This window comes from Phasianus colchicus, chromosome 6 (genome assembly GCF_987193195.1).
Source record: "Phasianus colchicus chromosome 6, bPhaCol1.hap1.1, whole genome shotgun sequence".
NCBI lineage: Eukaryota > Metazoa > Chordata > Aves > Galliformes > Phasianidae > Phasianus > Phasianus colchicus.
In genome coordinates, this window is record NC_143441.1 from 52,570,587 (window position 1) to 52,591,105 (window position 20,519).

The following is a 20,519-nucleotide window of genomic DNA, read 5'->3' on the forward strand; positions in this document are numbered from 1 at the left end:
GGTGGAGGCAACCACTGGGTGGCTTGAAACATATGCAGTACCCCATGCTACAGCTCAAAACACCATACTGGGTCCTGAGAAACAAGTCCTGTGGCAACATGGCACCCCAGAAAGAATTGAGTCAGAGAATGGGACTCGTTTCAAAAACTCTTGTAAATACTTGGGCCAAAGATTGTGGCATTGAGTGGATTTACCATATTCCCTACTATGCACCAGCCTCTGGTAAAACTGAACGATACAATGGGTTGTTAAAAACAATGCTGAAAGCAATGGGTGGCGGAACATTTAAGCACTGGGAGAAGCATTTGGCAGAAGCCACCTGGTTAGTCAATACCAGAGGATCTATCAATCGTGATGGTCCTACTCAATCCAGCTCCCTACATACCGTAGAGGGAGATAAAGTCCCTGTAGTACATGTAAAAAGCATGTTGGGAAAAGCAGTTTGGGTTCTTCCAGCTTCTGGAGAGGGCAAACCTCTCTGTGGTACTGGTTTTGCCCAGGGACCAGGCTCCACTTGGTGGGTGATGCATAAAAATGGGGATGTTCAATGTGTAGCACAAGGAAATTTGATGCTGGGGGAGTGCAGTCAGAAATTCTAGGTGTATGTATGTACATAGACGTGTGTGTAATGCATCGTAATCGTTTGTTTGTGTATACATATATATATTAAGCATGATGTAGTGATGTAGAATAAAGGGTGGAATGTCATGGTTTTGTGTTTTTTGGTTTTCGGTATTCCACATCACAACATCATGTAGTGCACTGGGAGTTAAAGTGTTAATGCTCCAATTTCAGGTAGCCATCCCTATACATCATGGAAGTCATGGGATCTGCCCTTCTGGGTGGGGCGGTCTCTTACTGCCTTGCAGTGGGTGCTGGAGGGTGCTTTCCTAGCCCTTTCAAGCTTTTCAGGCTTGATTCGGTCTCAGGAACTCTCTCACTCTCTCTCCTATTTTATTTGATTTATTAGTCTCAATTTCAGTGAGATTGTATTCTATTGTATTATCTTGCATTCCGACATCATAGTTAGTAAAATAAGTTTTCCACCATAGATTGTTGCCGCTGTTTTTATTTTTCCTTCCTTGAGCCCAGCTCCCATCTCCCTATCCCTTTTCCCTTTTCCTTCCCATTTTGTGCAGCTGCAGGGGGGGCCCAGGGGCCCACCGCCTCCCTGTCACGGCATAGATCTAGTTGCAGAGGAGTAACAATTGAGGCTGACTTAGATGCAGCAGTGTTCGGGTACGTAGATGTTTGATAGCATCACAGAGCACTTCAGTGAGGCCTGCATGCACAAGACTCTTCTAAGCATAACTTCTGTCAGGGTTGCAATTCTCTTTACGAATATTTGGTTAGCATTTGTCAATTAAAAAAATAAATAAATCAGAAAGATATGCTTATAAAGTATGACTTAACACCAAAAAAGAAAATAATTTAAATATAATAATATTATGTGAGTGGTTCTGCTTTATTTCTGTTTGTTCTGTGCAAGTAAAAGCTCCAAAATGGTAAAAGCAATTGAGAACTGAACCCTGCTGGGGACTGCAGTAGTGGCAGCAGGCTTCCAAGTTGACTTCCAAGAGACTGCGTCCTCCCCAGCTCTGTCACAGTCTCCTTTGTGACATCACAGAGCCGGGCATGACATCAGTCGTTGTACAGTCACGTTGGCCGCCTCCCGCAGCACAGATACGCAGGGCACTCGCTCTGTACTGGTGGTTACCTCTGGAGCTCCGCTCAAGGTAGCAGCCACTTCGTGTGTTGGGATTGTTTCTTGGGAGAGAACAGGATGAAAATCACCCTGACTTTCTCCCTGATTGCGGCTCTGTCCACAATTCCATTTCTCAGAGATGTCCTTGGCCCTTCCAGCTTTCTTGGCTGGACCTGGAACACGGACATAAAGCTGGTCCATGAGGAGCAGCTGCCCGTTGACATCCAGGGCCAGGCCTCCAGCTGGCTCTGTTGGCTTGGCCTTTGGCCCTGCCACGAACGGGGCTGCTCCGGGGTCAGTAGAGACAGCACTACAGAAGACCCGAAGCAGCAGCCCCGGGGCACAGAGCAGAAGGCCTCCAAGGCGCCCTTCTGGTCGGGACTTTCAGCCTACCCCATTCAGATCTGGGAAAGGGTCAGCAGGATGGTCCTTCCCGAGAAGAAGCAGCCTGTTCTTGCTGCGGAACAGCCTTCGAATGGGGTCTGTTGGCTAGGCCTGTCTTCCTGCCCCAGATGGCTCCAATATGGGGTCAGCAGGGCTGGTGTAACGCAGGGCCCGAAGCAGCAGCCCCGGGGCACAGAGCAGAAGGCCTCCAAGGGGCCCTTCTGGTCGGGACTTTCAGCCTACCCCATTCAGATCTGGGAAAGGGTCAGGAAGATGGTCCTTCCCGAGAAGAACCAGCCTGTTCTTGCTGCGGAACAGCCTTCGAATGGGCCCTGTTGGCTAGGCCTTTCTTCCTGCCCCAGATGGCTGCAATATGGGGTCAGCAGGGCTGGCGTAACTCAGGGCCCGAAGCAGCAGCCCTTGCGCACCGAGCTGAAGGCCCCCAGTTTGCCCTACCCTCTGGACCTCCTTTGGGACTACCTGGACCAATCGGGGAAAACCTGGCTCCTCACTTATGGCCTGACAGATGTCTGCCTTGTCTGCCTGCTGACGATTGCCCGCAGCCTCTGGGGAAAAGTAAGAAGAACTTGGCAACAGGTGAGTGAGTGAGGCGCATCGCACAGGAAGGGGGCTGCTGGTGGGGAGCAGGGAACCACAGACACCTTGTCCGTGAAGGCTTCCAAGGAAAGCAGACCCCAGAAAGTCCATCACCTGCCCCAAAGGGACTCGCTCATTCGCAGGTCTGACACCCGCTGGGAGCCCCCTGTGCAACGCGGGGCTTGGAGGTGCTGTGAGCCCCACGTGCTGCACTGAGCGGTCCTGTGAGGCTGGCCTGCCTCCAGAGGAAGCCGAGCCCTGCGGGATAATTCTCTGCAAAACGAGCCTGCTTCCCTTTCTCTCTGCTCATGCTGTGTTCCCTTCCAGGCAACAGGACGAATGGACTCAGCTTCCATGCAAAGAGACTGCCCGCAAAGGGACACCAGAAATTATCAGAACCAGATCTGGCAGATGCAGGCCCAGCTATTGGTTATGGAGAAGCACCTGATGATCCTCGAGAAGAAGTACCAGCATTTAAGGCAGGAGTACTTTGCAAGGAAGCTGAGCTGCACCTCATCCAGTTCCAGCCCGTTTGCCACTTCACACAGTGCACCAGCTGCTTCCATAAGGCACAACCTGGAAAACTTCAAGCAGCTTTAAAACGAACAATGTGATGAACAAATGATTGGAATACGTCTGTTACATGCCATCTTATGTCATTCACACGGATGTATCAATAAATAAAGACCTTCAGATTGCATAAAATCTCTGAGGAGAACGTATGTCAGGTGTCTCAAAGACAGAATGTTGCAGTAGGAATTAGTGGGTGGGAGAAACAGGAATATAATGCATCTGATAGCAAATGTCTAGGCCTTCACAGTGGTTACACAAGGTGTATGTCACAGCCCAAATGCTTCAGAAGCATCAGTGGAAGGGCTCCAGCAGCCTGCCACTGCAGCCTGCATGCACTACCAGTCTAGCAGAGTTCAACAGAAGTCACCGTGCAGCCAAGACATTTCCTGTTTTGTTTAGTTGCTTATCTGCACCACCAACTCCGGTGTCCCTGAGATAGGAACCTCTGTAACTGGAGGGGACAGGTGCTCCAAACGTTACGTATGTGACAACAGCTGACTATCTTGGTATCAGACGTGAACTCTGCTGTCATGGTTTTGTGATTTTGGGGATTCGGTATTCCACATCATAACATCTTGTAGTGCACAGGTAATTAAAGAGTTAATACTCCAGTTCTGCGGACTGATACCTGGATCTCAGGGATACCTGGGTCTCAGAAGAGAAGAACAACCTATCCCAGGGGACCTTTTGTGTGTGAGGTGAACGTGATAAGTCACGGGAGGAAGGAAGTCACGGGATCTTGCTCTCTCTCACTGCTGCCTGGCAGAGGGTGTGGGTGTGCTTCCGAGCCGTGTGTCTTCAGTTCAAAGTAGGCTTTTCTGTTCTGGAAAACTCTCTCTTTCTCTCTGCTATTTCATTTGATTTTTTAGTCTCAATTTCAATTAGATTGAATTCTATAGTGTTACCTTGCATTCTGATATCAGAGTTAGTAAAATAAGTTTTCCTCTATAGATCATAGCCGCTGTTCTGTTTTCTTTTTCCTTCCTTTCACCCAGCTCCCATCTCCGTACTCCTTTTCCCTTTTCCTTCCCGTTTTTGGGGGCCCCAGCTCCAGTAAGAAATACTACATCACGTATTGCCTTGTGGCGTTACCAGTGTGACCACGGGGAAGACATGAGGAAGTGGCATGACCAAGCTACTCCTGTTCTATGAGCACGGGTGAGAGAATTACAAAGCAGATCAACCACCAGTGCAGTTGCACGAGTTACCACAGGTAATGAATAGAGGGGCCCTGCCCTCAGTCAGTGGGGGGAAAGGGATAATAATAGAGTTTAGTGGGCTGTGTGGATTCAATGGCCTGGCACATCAGAACCACAGAAACATAAGGCACTGGTGGATACTGGTGCACAGTGTGCTCTGATGCCCTCGAGTCACGAAAGGATGGAATCAATCCATATTTCTGGAGTGACTGGGGGCTCTCAAGAATTGACTTTGTTGGAGGCAGAGATAAGCCTCACTGGTAAAGACTGTCAAAAACATCCTATTGTGACTGGCCCAGGGATTCCACGTTGATCCACACTGTATTGGAACAGGGCAGTGCACCTGAGCACCGGCAGTACATTGGTGATATCACAGAATCACAGAATCGCAGGGGTTGGAAGGGACCTCCAGAGATCATCGAGTCCAACCCCCTGCCAAAGCAGGCTCCCTACACCAGGTCGCACAGGTAGGCGTCCAGGCGGGTCTTGAATATCTCCAGAGAAGGAGACTCCACCACCTCCCTGGGCAGCCTGTTCCACTGCTCCGTCACCTCACCGTAAAGAAGTTCTTGCGCACATTGGTGCGGAACTTCCTATGCTCCAGCTTCTGGCCATTTCCCCTTGTCCTGTCTCCGCACACCGCTGAAAACAGTCTGGCCTCGCCACTTTGCCCCCCACACCTTAGATATTGATAGACCTGGATCAGGTCCGCTCTCAGTCTTCTCAAGGCTAAACAGACCCTGTTCACTCAGCCTTTCTTTATAGGGGAGATGCTCCAGGCCCTTCACCATCTTTGTGGCTCTCCGCTAGACTCTTTCCAAGAGATCCCTGTCTTTTTTGTACTGAGGAGCCCAGAACTGGACACATCACTCCAGATGAGGCCTTACCAGGGCAGAGTAGAGGGGGAGGATCACCTCCCTCGACCTTCTGGCCACACTCTTTTTAATGCACCTCAGAATGCCACTGGCCTTTTTGGCCACAAGGGCACACTGCTGGCTCATGGCCAACCTGTCGTCCACCAGGACACCCAGGTCCCTCTCCGCAGAGCTCCTCTCCAGCAACTCATCCCCCAACCTGTACTGGTGCATGCAATTATTCCTCCCTAGGTGCAAGACTCTACACTTACTTTTGTTAAACCTCATCTGGTTTCTTACTGCCCAGCTCTCCAGCCTGTCCAGGTCTCGCTGAATGGCAGCACAGCCTTCAGGCGTGTCAGCTAATCCTGCTAACTTCGTATCATCAGCAAACTTGCTGAGGGTGGCCACTATCCCCTCATCAAGGTCATTGATGAAGATGTTGAACAGGACCGGTCCCAGCACCGACCCCTGGGGAACACCGCTGGTTACAGGTCTCCAACCAGACTCTGCACCGCCAACGACAACCCTCTGTGCTCTGCCAGTCAGCCAGTTCTCAACCCACCTCACTGTCCACTCATCTATCCCGCACTTCCTCAGCTTCGTTATAAGGATGTCGTGGGAGACAGTGTCAAATGCCTTGCTGAAATCAAGGTAGACTACATCCACTGCTCTCCCCCCATCCACCCAGCCAGTGACAACATCATAGAAGGCTACCAGGTTGGTCAAGAATGACCTCCCGCTGGTGAACCCGTGCTGACTACTCCTGATAACCTCCTTTTCTTCCAGTTGTCTGGAGATGGCATCCAGCACAATCTGTTCCATCACCTTTCCAGGGACAGAGGTGAGGCTGACTGGCCTGTAATTACCTGGAAGTCCATGAGGAGGACAATAGGACTTCATTAAAGAAAACTTAAGTTCCAAGAGAGAAAGGGGAATTTAAAAGAAAGGAATGAAGAATACACTTTTGATACGGTCAATGCTTTGTCAGCTTTGTTTCAGTCAAACTGATATGTATCACATATTTTTGCCCACAGTGGCACTCACGAATGTCTTGCATAAGTAAAAGTCACCTGCAGAATGCATCCACGATGTACAACGTCTACAGCCCACCCATTACTGAAAAATAAGCAGAAAATAAAACCAACCATTGGTTTCCATTTTGCAAATGCCTATTTTTTTGATGTTTTCTTAAACAAGATGGTTAAAAAACTCTTTCTATCCCTCCCCCTCCACAACCTCACCAATGACCTGACTTGAATCCAGTCCATCTGACTGAGAAAGGCTCCTGCTTAGCAGACATACTTCCCAGCACAGGAGGTTGTAGGAAGAACGTTCCACAGGGCAAATAAACAGGTGAGGTGCCAAAAGACAGAGCATGTGTGCTGAATTTAATAATTCAAGTAGGTCTTGTTATAGCACAGATTGTGCTGGTTTCATCAAAAGGACCAAAGATAATATTTCCCATATGTGGAATTTTAATGGATAAATTCTGTTCTTTTATGCTTCCTTCTCCTTCTGAAAAGAGACACGAAAAAATGACTGTAATCTCTTTGTCAACACTGTTTTCTCTTCATTTTCAGAAACATGAACACTAAAAAGCAGTCTCTTTTGAAATGCTGACAGCTGATGCATGGATTTGCATGCTGTCAGGAATCAGAATATGGTGAGCCTGGGAGGTCACCTATAGATAGCTGGCTTCTCTGTGATAGCAGGGCTGCCTAAGAGCAGGAGCAGGAAAGACCAAAAATCACAGAATCACAGAATATCCTGAATTACAAGGGACCCATAAGGACCATTTAGTCCAACTCCTACAAGAATCAGAGTCCTCATCTGAAAGAGCTGAGCAGCCTCAAATACTTACATTAGGAGGTGTAACAGTACATACTGGTAGTGTTTTCAGAAAGCATTTCAGAAGGCCAAATCGGCCAGCATTGTACAAACCACGAAACCAGACATTCAGAAGAGCTGTACCTTCCTCAAGTTGAACCTCTAGCTCATTGAATGAACCAGAGATAAGCACTTTGCCTTTTGTTCATCTATCACCTCCCATGTAAAATGTTACTGCAATGCCAAGGACTGACCAGCTTCAGAGCAGGTAGGACTGCGCTGGGGAAGGGATCTATAGCAAAGAAGCCGACGAAAAAGCTCTTTTTAGGGCTGGTTTTGAAGGCAGCAAAAAGCACGTGGTCGGCGCCGGGAGCTGGCAGCTTGTGGGCGGGCTGCTGAGGCAGCAGGGGTGGAGCTGGCCCAAATCGCGGTATAATTTAAACAGCTGGCCCTTATCTCTTGTACCTGACCTTGACTGCTCATTGGGAATTTAAAAGCAGCTCTTGGGAGGGCAGGAGCCGGCTCCTGCCCACATATCGCTCCAGGTGAGAACGAGGTGTTACCCGCCTTTGACACCGGAGAGGGTGGTCAGAGTGTGAACGCAGCCCACACTGCTCATACATTACTGCAGTAGCTGGTGTGGGAGTTGTGACTTGTGGCAGGACACATCAGTGCCTTGTCCTTGTCTTTGTTGTCCTTGTCTTTGTTCAGGTGATCAGCTCTCCTACTGACAGACCTCGAGACCGCAGGTTCAAACATGGTCTCTACCAGGCGGCGGGCTTCCCCCAAGAGGACTGTGGCGACCCAGACAGAGGGCCTGCCAAGAAATGTAGCAGTTCAGGTCTCTGGCTGTAGGGAGTGCCTGAGCCTGCTGCTGCCAGGGGAGAATGGGAAGGATGCCACTTGTGCAAGGTGCGAGCAGGTGGACGAGCTTCTCAGCCTGGTGGTGGAGCTTAGGGAGGAGGTAGGGAGATTAAGAGCCATCAGAGAGTGCGAGCGGGAGATAGACTGGTGGTGTGACTCTCTGCATGAAAGACAGAGAGATTGCACCCCCCAAACAGCAGTGGACCCTCTCCCTTGCCACGATCGAAATGAGAGAGCTAATTTGAGGGCAGAGGAGGAATGGCATCAGGTCCCAGCTCGGCGATGCGGGCGACCCCCATCCCGACCTACCTCGGTTCCCCAGGTGCCTCTATGTAATAGGTTTGAAGCCCTGAAACTGGAGGGTGCGGTGGTTGAGGGTGAAGTGGGAGAACTGCCTCCAAGTGTTCCCAAGAGGAGGCATCCAGCTCCACGCTTAATAACTGCCTCCTCCAGAAAAGAAAGGAGGGTAATAGTCATAGGAGACTCCCTTCTAGAAGGAACAGAAGGCCCAATATGTCGGCCTGCCCCCACCCGCAGGGAAGTGTGCTGCCTCCCTGGGGCCCGAGTCAGGGATATTTCCAGGAAACTTCCTAGTTTGATTCGCAACTCCGATTATTATCCCTTATTGATAGTCCAGGCTGGCAGTGATGAGGTCACTGACGGAAGCCTGAGAACTATGAAAAATGACTTCAGGAGACTGGGGAGGTTAGTTGAAGGAACAGGCGTACAGGTAGTATTTGCCTGTATTCCTACAGTGGCAGGGAAGGACGCTGAGACGACCAGAAGAACACACCTTATAAACACATGGCTGAAAGGATGGTGCAAAAGTAAGAATTTTGGGTTCTTTGATCATGGGGCGGTCTACTCGGCTCCTGGCCTGGGGTCTGCTGATGGGTCTCACCTGTCTCGAAGGGGGAAACGGATCCTTGCCCAAGAGCTGGCAGGACTTGTAGAGAGGGCTTTAAACTAGATATGAAGGGGGTAGGGGATAAAACCAGGCCTGCTAGAGATGAGCCTGGGGGAGCGGCAATGGGATTAGGGATGAGGCGAGGGGCTCGGCTGAAGTGCATCTACACCAATGCACGCAGCATGGGCAACAAACAAGAAGAGTTGGAAGCCATGGTGCGGCAGGCAAACTATGACCTAGTCGCCATTACGGAAACATGGTGGGACTGCTCCCATGACTGGAGTGCTGCAATGGATGGCTACAAGCTCTTCAGGAAGGATAGGCAAGAAAGAAGGGGTGGTGGTGTGGCTCTGTATGTTAGGGAGTGTTTTGATGTTACTGAGCTTGTGGCTGGGGATGATAAGGTTGAATCCCTATGGGTAAAGATCAGGGGAAGGGCTGACAAGGCAGATGTATTGGTGGGTGTCTGCTATAGACCGCCGAACCAGGATGAGGAGACAGATGAGGTGTTCTATGAGCAGCTGGCAGAAGCTGCGAGGTCGCCAGCCCTTGTCCTCATGGGGGACTTCAACTTCCCTGACATATGCTGGGAATTCAACGCAGCGCAGAAGAAGCAGTCTAGGAGGTTTCTGGAGTGTATAGAGGATAACTTTCTGATGCAGCTGGTGAGAGAGCCTACGAGAGGAGCTGCCCCGCTAGACCTGCTGTTCACAAACAGAGAAGGTCTGGTGGAAGATGTGGAGGTTGGGGGCTGTCTTGGACAGAGTGACCATGAGATGGTAGAGTTCTCAATTCTTGGTGGAGCCAGGAGGAAGAACAGCAAAACTGTTACCTTGGACTTCCGGAGGGCGGACTTTGAACTGTTTAGAAGACTAGTAGGGGGAGTCCCCTGGGATTCAGTCTTAGAGGGTAAAGGGGTCCAAGACAACTGGTTGCTCTTCAAGAAGGTAGTCTTACAGGCGCAGGAGCGGGCTGTCCCCCTGAGCTGCAAAATGAGCCGGCGGGGAAGGAGACCGGCGTGGATGAATAAGCAACTATTCTTGAAGCTCCGGGAGAAAAAGAGAATCTACCTCCTGTGGAAGAAGGGACGGGCAACTCAGAAAGAATACAGAGAAGTTGTTAAGATATGCAGGGAGAAAATCAGAAAGGCGAAAGCCCAGCTCGAGCTCGACCTGGCCACTGGAATAAAAAGAAACAAGAAATCCTTTTACAAATATATCAACAGTAAGAGGAGGACTAAGGAGAATCTCCATTCTTTACTGGATGAAGCCGGGAATGTGACTACTGAGGATAAAGAAAAGGCAGAGGTCCTGAATGCCTTCTTTACGTCTGTCTTTAAAGGTCAGACCAGTTATCCTCAGGATATTCCACTTTTCGACCAGGTGGTCTCGGCTGGAGACCAGACTAAACCACCCATGATTCAGAAGGAAACGGTCAGAGACCTTCTACTCCAACTGGACTGTCACAAGTCCATGGGGCCGGATGAGATTCACCCGAGAGTGCTGAGGGAACTGGCGGAGGTGATAGCCGAGCCGCTTTCCATCATCTATCAGCGCTCCTTGTTGACTGGTGAGGTACCAGAAGACTGGAGGCTTGCCAATGTGACTCCCATCTACAAGAAGGGCTGTAAGGAGGACCCGGGGAACTACAGGCCTGTTAGCCTGACCTCGGTGCCAGGGAAGGTTATGGAGCAGATTGTCTTGAGGGAGATCACGCGGCAAGTGCGGGACAACTGGAGCATCAGGTCTAGCCAGCATGGGTTCACGAAGGGTAGGTCCTGCTTGACCAACCTGATCTCCTTCTATGATCTAGTGACCCGCCTGGTGGATGAGGGAAAGGCTGTTGATGTAGTCTACCTAGACTTCAGCAAGGCCTTTGACACTGTCTCCCACAGTATTCTCCTGCAGAAGCTGGCAGCCCGTGGCTTGGACAGGTACACTCTTGGCTGGGTAAGGAACTGGCTGGAGGGTCGAGCCCAGAGAGTGGTGGTCAATGGAGCTAAATCCAGCTGGCGACCGGTCACGAGTGGTGTTCCCCAGGGGTCGGTGCTGGGGCCTGTCCTTTTCAATATTTTTATTGATGACCTGGATGAGGGCATTGAGTGCACCCTCAGTAAGTTTGCAGATGACACCAAGTTGGCTGGAAGTGTCGATCTGCCTGGGGGTAGCGAGGCCCTACAGAGAGATCTGGACAGGCTGGAGAGCTGGGCTGAAGCCAATGGGATGAGGTTTAATAAGACCAAATGCCGGGTTCTACACTTTGGCCACAGCAACCCCAAGCAACGCTACAGGCTTGGGGTGGAATGGCTTGAAGACTGTGTAGAGGAAATGGACCTGGGGGTGTTGGTTGACGCTCGGCTAAACATGAGCCAGCGGTGTGCCCGGGTGGCCAAGAAGGCCAATGGCATTCTGGCTTGTATCAGAAGCAGTGTGACCAGCAGGAGTAGGGAAGTAATTGTTCCCCTGTACTCAGCTCTGGTGAGGCCGCACCTTGAGTATTGTGTCCAGTTCTGGGCCCCTCACTGCAAGAAAGACATTGAGGCCCCGGAGCGTGTTCAAAGAAGGGCAACAAAGCTGGTGAGGGGTCTGGAGCACAGGCCTTATGAGGAGCGGCTGAGGGAGCTGGGATTGTTCAGTCTGGAGAAGAGGAGGCTCAGGGGAGACCTTATTGCTCTCTATAACTACCTGAAGGGAGGTTGTAACGAGCTGGGGGTCGGCCTCTTCTCTCGTGTAACTGGTGATAGGACTAGAGGGAATGGTTTCAAGCTTCGCCAGGGAAGATTCAGGCTGGATATTAGGAAATACTACTTCTCTGAAAGGGTGGTCAGGCACTGGAATGGGCTGCCCAGGGAGGTGGTGGAGTCACCGACCCTGGAGGTGTTCAAAGAACGTTTGGATGTTGTGTTGAGGGATATGGTTTAATGAGAACCATTGGTGACAGGTGGATGGTTGGACTGGATGATCTTATAGGTCTTTTCCAACCTTAGTGATTCTGTGATTCTGTGATTCTGTGACCAAAAAGCAGGGACTTTCTCCCATATGACCTCTGCATTGGTCCTGCACACTTCTGCACCTGGCATTTTTACCCGAGGTCTTGTCCCACTGCAGAAACCATGCAGCTCCTCAGACTACTATGGACCCGCTGCACGCTGCCAGCCAGCAGACAGAGGGAAGCCTGCCCAGCTTTAGGTGGGTTGACCAGCTTTTAAAAATGTTTCAGCAATTTATAGAGCATTAAAAAAATACCAGAAAGCCCACAATTTTAATGAAGTCTTCTCAGTTCGTGTAGGATCAGGTGGAACTAATATATGTAGTTTGAATACACAAAGGAAGAAATCCAAACATCTGTGACTTGCCTACAGAGAAGGAACAGTACAGATTTTTAGCTTTTTTGCATAAAAATGTGGAATTTCACTGTGAAACTAAATGTTTGCATATGAATTACACTGAATAAATCCATCTGTCATTGTCAAAAAAAAAAAAAAATGCACAACAAGTAATTACACTACAAAGACTAAATTGAACATGGTAATGCTAGGACTAAGAGTGATGATTGGACATTAACAGTTCCAGACAAATTACATGAAGAACACGTTTTTCCAATCAGCAAAGATAACACATTCAGCATGATTCACTGAAAGAGACTGCTGGATCAGCAACAGAGGGATTCTTCAGGAATCATGGGTGGAAAAGGGACATTTTGTTCTTATTTGCTACTGTTGACATTTGACAGAAGGATTAACTCCATTCTCATGCCCTTGCAGTGCTCTCAGCTCCAAAGATATGCCAAGAAAACTGTGCCTTATATATGAATACCCCATATTTTAGACGAGGAAGATGAAATATATAAGAATATTTAAAAATAAATGGAACATCAGGTTTAACATGAGGCAGTATGTCCCAAGTACAAGCTGTATGGTAGGTAACATCGAAATCTCCACATTCAGAGGTACCTGCCAGTCTCTTTTTGCACTTCCTCATATTCTAAAGTAAGCGCACGAGAAAAAAGGCAAAATCATAATTAGATGCACTACAATCAACAAATAAACAGCTATCTGATGGCAAGAGTTCATAGAATCATAGAATGGCCTGGGTTGAAAAGGACAACAATGATCATCTAGTTTCAACCCCCTGCTATGTGCAGGGTTGCCAACCACTAGAATGAATAGGGGTTTTTTAAAGAGAGCCTGCTTTGCAACAGGACACAAAAATATCCTGCATCATCCCCTGAGAAATTGGCTGGGTTTGACCTAGAGGGAGTTTTCCAACTCTAATGCCTATGATTCACCATATATCACGCTCAGGATTTTCTTACTCCTTGGGGAAAAAAAAAAGATAAATTACAGTTCTTTTCCATTTCTGGTTTCAGCCATCCTCACAGCCACAATGTAATTGGAGGCTGGATCTACTTACTGAAATACAAAGAGGAAGAAAACGGTCCACTAGGAAGACTTGCAGGCAAATTCTTTTCCCAGCTCTAACACAGCAAACTGTCAGTGCCATTTGATTTCCTAAACAAATAGGTTTGAAACAGAAAGAAGAATCTGGCCCCTTGCACCAAAGCTGTGGTAGGGACTGCCCAGACTTGAAGCTAAACTCCAGCAGGAACTGACGTGTGCCCAGCCCTCAGTCAGGCCATGCAATGTGCACCGAGACGTACTGCAATGCTCACAGATGTTCTTAATAAAAAGCGTGACAATTGGCATCGGATGCCTAACTGGTGTAGGCTCAACAAAACAAAAAACAAAAGAGAAGACAACATGTACTGGGGCTTCTGTAGCTGATTAAGAGCCTCTGGCATGGAAAACAGATCCCTGCTCCCAAGTCCAGACAGAAGGATGGACGGACCCCCTCCACTGTGTAATTTGCAGAGTGAGTGGAAGACAGTGTCTGATTCTCTGAGCAACTTTTTATTTTGCTCTTGGATGAGAAAGAAATAGCTCTTTGCTGCACTGACCTCAATGACCATCTTGCTATTTAGAAGTCGTTTTTCTCACTGGAGAGTGGAAAAAATGCTACTGCAAACCTTTTTATTTGAGGTTTTAAGTGTTACATTCTTTATAGGAAAGGACCGCAAGCTTGAAATAGACATTGAAGCTAATTTATTTTTACTCCAGTTTGCTCCAAATTAGTCCAAATTGGAAATGTTGAGATACGCTTTATTTACTGAATTTAAGCCTGATTATAACCTTGTAAATGATGTAAAGCATTGCATTAATTAGAAATAAGAGGAATTAGAATTTTCAGTAGTACGAAAATGGAACTGCTTTCAGCCATATGCGAAACAGTGAAAATGTAACTCTGTTTTCAGACACATATTTATATTAGACAAGTACAAACAGACTCTGCTAATCACCTTCCAATTTGTATAGAGGCACTGATGGCAAATCCAGATGGGACCATTACAGTTATCTCAGCTAGCATCTAACACAGGCTTCAAAGAAAATCCCAGCATCAGACACAAGACTGTCTGTTTTAGATAGAATATGTCATTAGGAAAGATGTCCATCGTGATGATAAGATCTGCTGATGGAGAAATCAGAGAAATCCTCACGCAAGTTTTTCCAGAGATAAATTAATGGCTGCTGCTTCTTTGAAATTGTAATCTTTCTCAATTCACGATAAACAGAAATTAAAATATTAATTTCAAAAACATATTAAAGGGAACGTTCCAGTTCTGTTGCCAGCTACATCCATTGTCTGTTATTATTTCTAACACAGTATGACAACCTCCAGCATTCCAGTATGAATTAGATGATGCAATCAGTCTGGCTCCCAGTCACACAAACTAATGGAAAACCAACACTTAAGGTAAGCATCAGCTCCACATACAGTTATGTTTACATGACCAGAATATAAGCACCCACGTGTGAGCTGGGCACCTCAACTCCTCTATAATCAGCAGAGATTTGGTGAATACAATGAGGGGAACAGCAAACACTGAAAGAGAAATGTGTTAGCCGGCAAGCTGACTGCCACTGCAGGAGATCAGTTAGAAAAACACGTAGGCACAGAACGTCTGAGATGCTCAGAGATTGCCCAAGCCATTTACAGAGGGTTGTGTAACACAGGACCTGCATCCAGAAGTTGACCACACTTTGCCTTGGGGCATCTGAAAATTGCACTGGAACCATCTGAGTGGGCAGCAGAGTCAAGCTCACAATTTCTTAATTTCTATACTCATTCCAAGCCAATTTTGAAGTTGTTAATTGTTTCCTTTTTGATTAAAATCAGAAGAATGGAAAACATACCTGGCAGACGTCGTAGTGCTCAAAGAGAGACAGCAAACCAATGTCACTGCGGCTTGTGATGCCTTTCAGAATGGTGATGTTTCCATTTCCAGAATTCAGCTCTATCACATCGTTGAAAACATTGGACACAGCTTTGCCAGTCAACAGCAAGTTCACTAATTCCTGTTGGCGACGTATTTAAAATCAGCTGAGTTTTTCCAATGCACGCGCAAAGGTGTGTGAGTGCGCGTGTAAGAAATGCCATCTCCTCCCAGAGGTGAGCACACAGCTCTCTGAGCAGAGGCACACAACACCTCCAGGGCTCCGTGTTTCCCTTACCTGAGTGCAGTAGCCGTGGCTGCCGATCAGCCGGTTCGTGAGGACGTCGAAATCATTGCGCACCCTGCAAAGGAACAGGGGATGCTCAAGCACAGTTGCCTCTTTTCATAAGTTTTAATATCTCTAAAGCCTGGGGAAGAAAAATACTTCTTCTCCAATACGAATATAACTTTACATTTTGGAACATTTTTCAAGATGACATTTTTCCATAGAGTAGAAGGATAGATCTCAATTAAAGCCATAGCAAGCAATAGTGAGATCTAGAACAAAGAAAAGAGCTGTATAGGAGAAGAAAAGCCATTATCACCACAAACTAGAACTTAAGCAGTTAAAACTACTGGGCAATTTGCCTTATACTACGAGCAAGACACAATGCTCTGAAAAAATGAGTTTATTTGTCATTCCTGTCATTAACCCTTGGGATATACCCACACACTCTGAATGATATTATCTATGCACTATATTCCCCATGAAAAGAAGATAGAAAAAGTCTGCGGGTGTACAAATTTATAATCCTGTCACCTGGTCCCATCTTCTGTTTTCTGAAACCAGAGAGAACTCAGTGAAATTGCAGTAGTGATCCTTAAGGAGTAGTATCTACCCAAACCAGTTTCTCTCTCCCATAACTGCTGGAATTATTAAATTCATTTGACCAATGCCCTAAAACATGAAGATTGTAACTGTGACCATTTTTATCATACAGATATAATGTCATTGCAAAAATTATGCTATACATAAATAAATTTCTAATCTGGTCTGGAGAACAAACAGTCTACTAAATTCTCAGCTATGGCAAAAAAAAAAAAAAAAAACACATTAATTCTGTGCTTCATAAAAAAGCTATTTCTTTTGTTGATCTCAATTGCTTTCACATATCCCTATTTGGGTATCATCATAAAAATAGAGAGAATGCCTGAATGGTTATCAATTAAAACTGGGTTCTTCTCCATACATACAGCCTTCCACCTCTCATTTGTCTTGCAAAGTCTCCTGTGCACATCAATATCTATGGTTCTTTCTAATTAGCATGATTAGTTAAAAAAAAAAGAAAATGCATTGCTTGCTATAAAGCAACAGTTAATTTCAGCTAGTTACACTAGAGCTAGCTTGAATTTTCCCTTCAATATTGCTATACATGCTCTGTGAAGAAATTTGAAAAGAAGATTAAAGACAAATTTGTCTTAGCCATCAATTCTCATTTTATTTTTAATTTTAATGATAATTTACAGGTTAGTCTCATTACAAAAAAAAATTGTCATGATAATTTCTCCTGCTAGTGGGAAATCAAAGAAAAGACCTCAGAAAGCGTGTCCATGATATGGAAAATTCTCCCATGCAACGCTGTGAGGAATGGATGGAGCGATAATAATCTTTGGATTTCAGCCATTTCTCAGTTTGAGAAACAGTTTCATCTTGAAAATGCCGTTGCCTCATTTGAAATGAGTAGACTATACAATATGCGTCAGTTAGGGACGATGGGACATAAGAGAAAGACAATAGGAGGAAGTTCTAATTTCATCTGTAGGTACAAACAATATGGGAGATTAGAGGTGTATCTCAGATTTTTAAGGAGAAGCACATCTGCCTTTCAAATCATCTCTGCTGATGAGGAAACAAACATCAGGCATATAGCTAGATGATTTACATCCATTCTGAATCGTTTGAAGATTATGATTCATACCCCCAAAGACTTACCAACATCAGTGCAGGTGTATTCGTTGTTATGACAAAAGGCATCAGCTTACCAAAAGTGGTCTTCGTGCATTGTAAAGACATCAGATAACTCTAACAACGTGTTTTGTTTTCTGCTAGACTGTGAAGAGATCCACTGATGACAAGTAAATAGGAAGCGTCTGTTCGTTCTGGTATCTTGGCTATCAGGTGCCACCCATTCTGTGTTGTCCCTGCGTGGAATTTTCCATCTCCAATTTTTAAGTTACATTAAAAGAGAAAACTTAAATTTAAGCCACGAGACTTTTAAGTCAGCGTTAGTACGTAGATCTACCTGCAGTGAGGTGGAAAAATGCTGACTGCTGGCTCCCAGTGGTGGCCTTTGCCTCAACTCATAGGACTGTAGTCTGAAACCACTCAGTTAGATAGATAAAAATACTGATTCTGAACATCTCCTGGAGAAATACTTAAAATTAAATGTGTTCAAATACACTAAAGCAGTATCTTCAATAGGAATCATCGGTTCTTGAGCCAGATCTTTCATAACCAAAAAGTGGAGGATGATATCTGCTAAATTTCAGATCACTCCATTAGAACTCACATCAGTTTAACATCACAGATTAACAAACTTCTGAATGGCCATGAAGACTTGGTTTCAACCTTTGCTGTGTTTCAGTTCTTGCAGAGATGCCTTCAGTGGCTGAATTCTCCATTCAGCAGTGCCAGAACTCCATTTTCCAACTTTTCTAATGTCTTGACTAATAAGTGGATATATTTTTATATGCTCGAAGAACCTAATTGATATGGCAAAACTCATCTCCATGTAATCCATTAATTTCATACTGCTTTTTTAAAAAAAATTTCTTTGTAAATTTTCTTTCCTTTTTTTAAATTGGAACGAGGTCCTTCCATAATAGGGCTAAATCCTTTTTTTCATTCACATTGCAATCAAATCTGTCTTTGGAACCAATGCCTGCTTTACAACAAGAGAGGGAATACTGTTGTGACAGAAATCAACCAAAAACACATGGTGCTAAATGTATGCTTGTTTTTAATGCTGTTGGTTTTAGGGTAGGAATATCTGAAATAGCTTTTCCAAAAAAAAAAAAAAAAAAAAAAAGTGATTTTGTATCATAAATTTTATCTCTTCCATGGCCCTGTTTATGTTTCTGTGCTTGTCTTCAGCCTTGTAGAAACTGATGGCTTGGAGTTATTAGAAGGTAATGCAACTCCTGAGAGTTTCAAGTAGTGGAGATGTACAGATCAGAGAATGATAGAATGGCCTGGGTTGCAAAGGAGAACAATGCTCATCCATTTCCAACCCCCTGCTGTGTGCAGGTCGCCAACCAGCAGCCCAGGCTGCCCAGAGCCACATCCAGCCTGGCCTTGAATGCCTGCAGGGATGGGGCATCCACAGCCTCCTTGGGCAACCTGTTCCAGTGCCTCACCAGCCTCTGGCTGAAAAACTTCCTCCTCATATCTATCCTAAACCTCCCGTCTCAGCTTAAGACCATAGAACCATAGAATCACCAAGGTTGAAAAAGACCTCCAAGATCATCCAAACATCCTCCTATCACCCAGCAAACAGAGTACCTGTGTAGGCCATGGGCTGCAGCTTCTCCAGGAGAATACGATGGGAATCAATGCCAAGGGCTTTGCTAAAGTCTAGGCAGACTACATCAACAGCCTTTCCCTCCTCCCCGTGGGTCGCTCAATCACAGATCAGGTTGGATGTTCTCAGTCAGCCTTGTGTCTGGCTTGAATTGTGGCACAACCTGCTGATCTCGAGGTAACAGTGGCAATTTGTATTCATCAGAAATTTGCCTCACATTTTCAACCCATTCATCTAATTCAGAACATACCAATTATTAAAAAAACCTTCAAGGAGTATTGGGGTAGATGGGAGAAAGCCAGCACAGTAACAATCAGAGGATACTGTAAAGGCAGTATAAGCCTTAGCACTGATAAACTAAATGATAGTGGTCTGCTGGACTCTACTCAAGTTTTAAAAGTGCATAAATACAGATTCAAAATATAAACATTTTGAGCTCTGGATGCTACAGTACAACATAACATGCAACCGATGAGCTACAACATAACATGCAACCGATGAGCTTTTTAAAAAAAATAACACTGAGTTAGGCAAATAAAACATTTTTAAATGGTAATTATGCATTAATTCTCAACATACTTCCAGGAAAACCCTTGCCAAGTCTCTAAAGGAGAACATGTGAACGCTGTGTATTAAACACAAAAGTCACAGACAGGTCTGACAGTCGTACAACTCCCAGCCCATCAAAATATGCTATTTTATGATAGATATTTTTCCTTGATATCATTTTGATTGAAAGCACCGTAAGAGCAGAACAAAATGAAATGATGTAAAGTGAAAAGTAGTACATTTAAGAAAGTGTTTGAAAGCCCTTAAGTCTGTGGCAAAGCAGTAATTGAAAACTGGTGACCTCACTTTGTTCATGGCAACAGACAGCTATATTAACAAACACACAATTACAAGTCTACTCCCAAAATAGAATTTGGGTTGGGAGGGAGAAAAACTCCTCTTCAAGCACAAGGATTTCAAATAATTACAATGGGGATGTGGAAAATGACAGGATGGGCGACGGGTTTATTGTGTAAATGTTCCTCTTTCTTTTTTTTTAATACTGGCACACTGCAAAGGCTATAAACGAGTGTTTAAAAAAGAAGGGAAGAGCCCCTCTGTTAAGAAAAAAAATAAAATCAAGGAAGTGGCACCCGTTCTGTATTTGTCACTTTCTTCACTTACCTGGTAATTTCACAAAGCTCTTAAAATGCAAATGTACTCAGGTAGAAATGCACATAAAAGTCATCAGAGCTGGTGATACAGGGCGTTAACACAGTATAGGAAGTACTTGTATTTCAGGGGGCAGATCTGATGTGAAAACCAATTAAGCTATCAGAGCATTCAACACTCTGCTCCATTTTCCGAAGCAAATTATCTTTATCTTGAATGTAATATGTCCCTCTGAGATGAACACACCAAGCAAAGATAGTAAACCAGGATCTTTTTAACCACAATGACCTTATGTTTAGCAAATGGAGCTGAATAGTACACAGTACGAGAGGGCACTGGCTTCAATTTGGCAAAAATATGACCGTGTTTTTATTACTGCCCTATTTTGTAGTAGAATCACAGTTACTCATTCTTTTATCTCTTTGGAGATTTTTTTAAAGATAGAATCACAAAATCACCAAGGTTGGAAAAGACTTCCAAGATCATCCAGTCCAACCATCCACCTACCACCAGCATGTGCCCACTAAACCATGTCCTTTAGTGCAACATCTAAACATTTCCAAAACACTTCCCATGCGGGTGACCCCACCACCT

At 45.7% G+C, this 20,519-nt stretch overlaps 2 protein-coding genes across 4 annotated transcripts in view; one reads left to right on the forward strand and one right to left on the reverse strand.

Moving 5' to 3' along the window:
• Positions 1 to 20,519, reverse strand: part of MINDY4 (MINDY lysine 48 deubiquitinase 4) — a 154,655-nt gene that overhangs the window by 90,880 nt on the left and 43,256 nt on the right. For 2 of the 3 annotated variants that reach the window (XM_090143288.1, XM_090143289.1), the window contains exons 14-15: positions 15,482 to 15,545; positions 15,164 to 15,325 (exon numbers count right to left, since the gene is read on the reverse strand). In XM_090143288.1, the coding sequence (XP_089999414.1) occupies positions 15,164 to 15,325; positions 15,482 to 15,545 (226 nt within the window). Of the gene's footprint in view, positions 1 to 3,987; positions 6,432 to 15,163; positions 15,326 to 15,481; positions 15,546 to 20,519 lie in introns of those variants that run through there. The other variant, XM_031608268.2, reaches the window with a different exon arrangement.
• LOC149917627 (uncharacterized) lies at positions 7,854 to 8,994 on the forward strand. Its single transcript, XM_090143282.1, has one exon. It carries the CDS (start codon positions 7,900 to 7,902, stop codon positions 8,974 to 8,976), a length of 1,077 nt encoding a protein of 358 aa, XP_089999408.1. The 5' UTR covers positions 7,854 to 7,899; the 3' UTR covers positions 8,977 to 8,994.

Excerpts from the sequence above, each read along its gene's own strand:
- LOC149917627 (XM_090143282.1), top strand. The coding sequence starts at position 7,900 with ATGGTCTCTACCAGGCGGCGGGCTTCCCCCAAGAGGACTGTGGCGACC.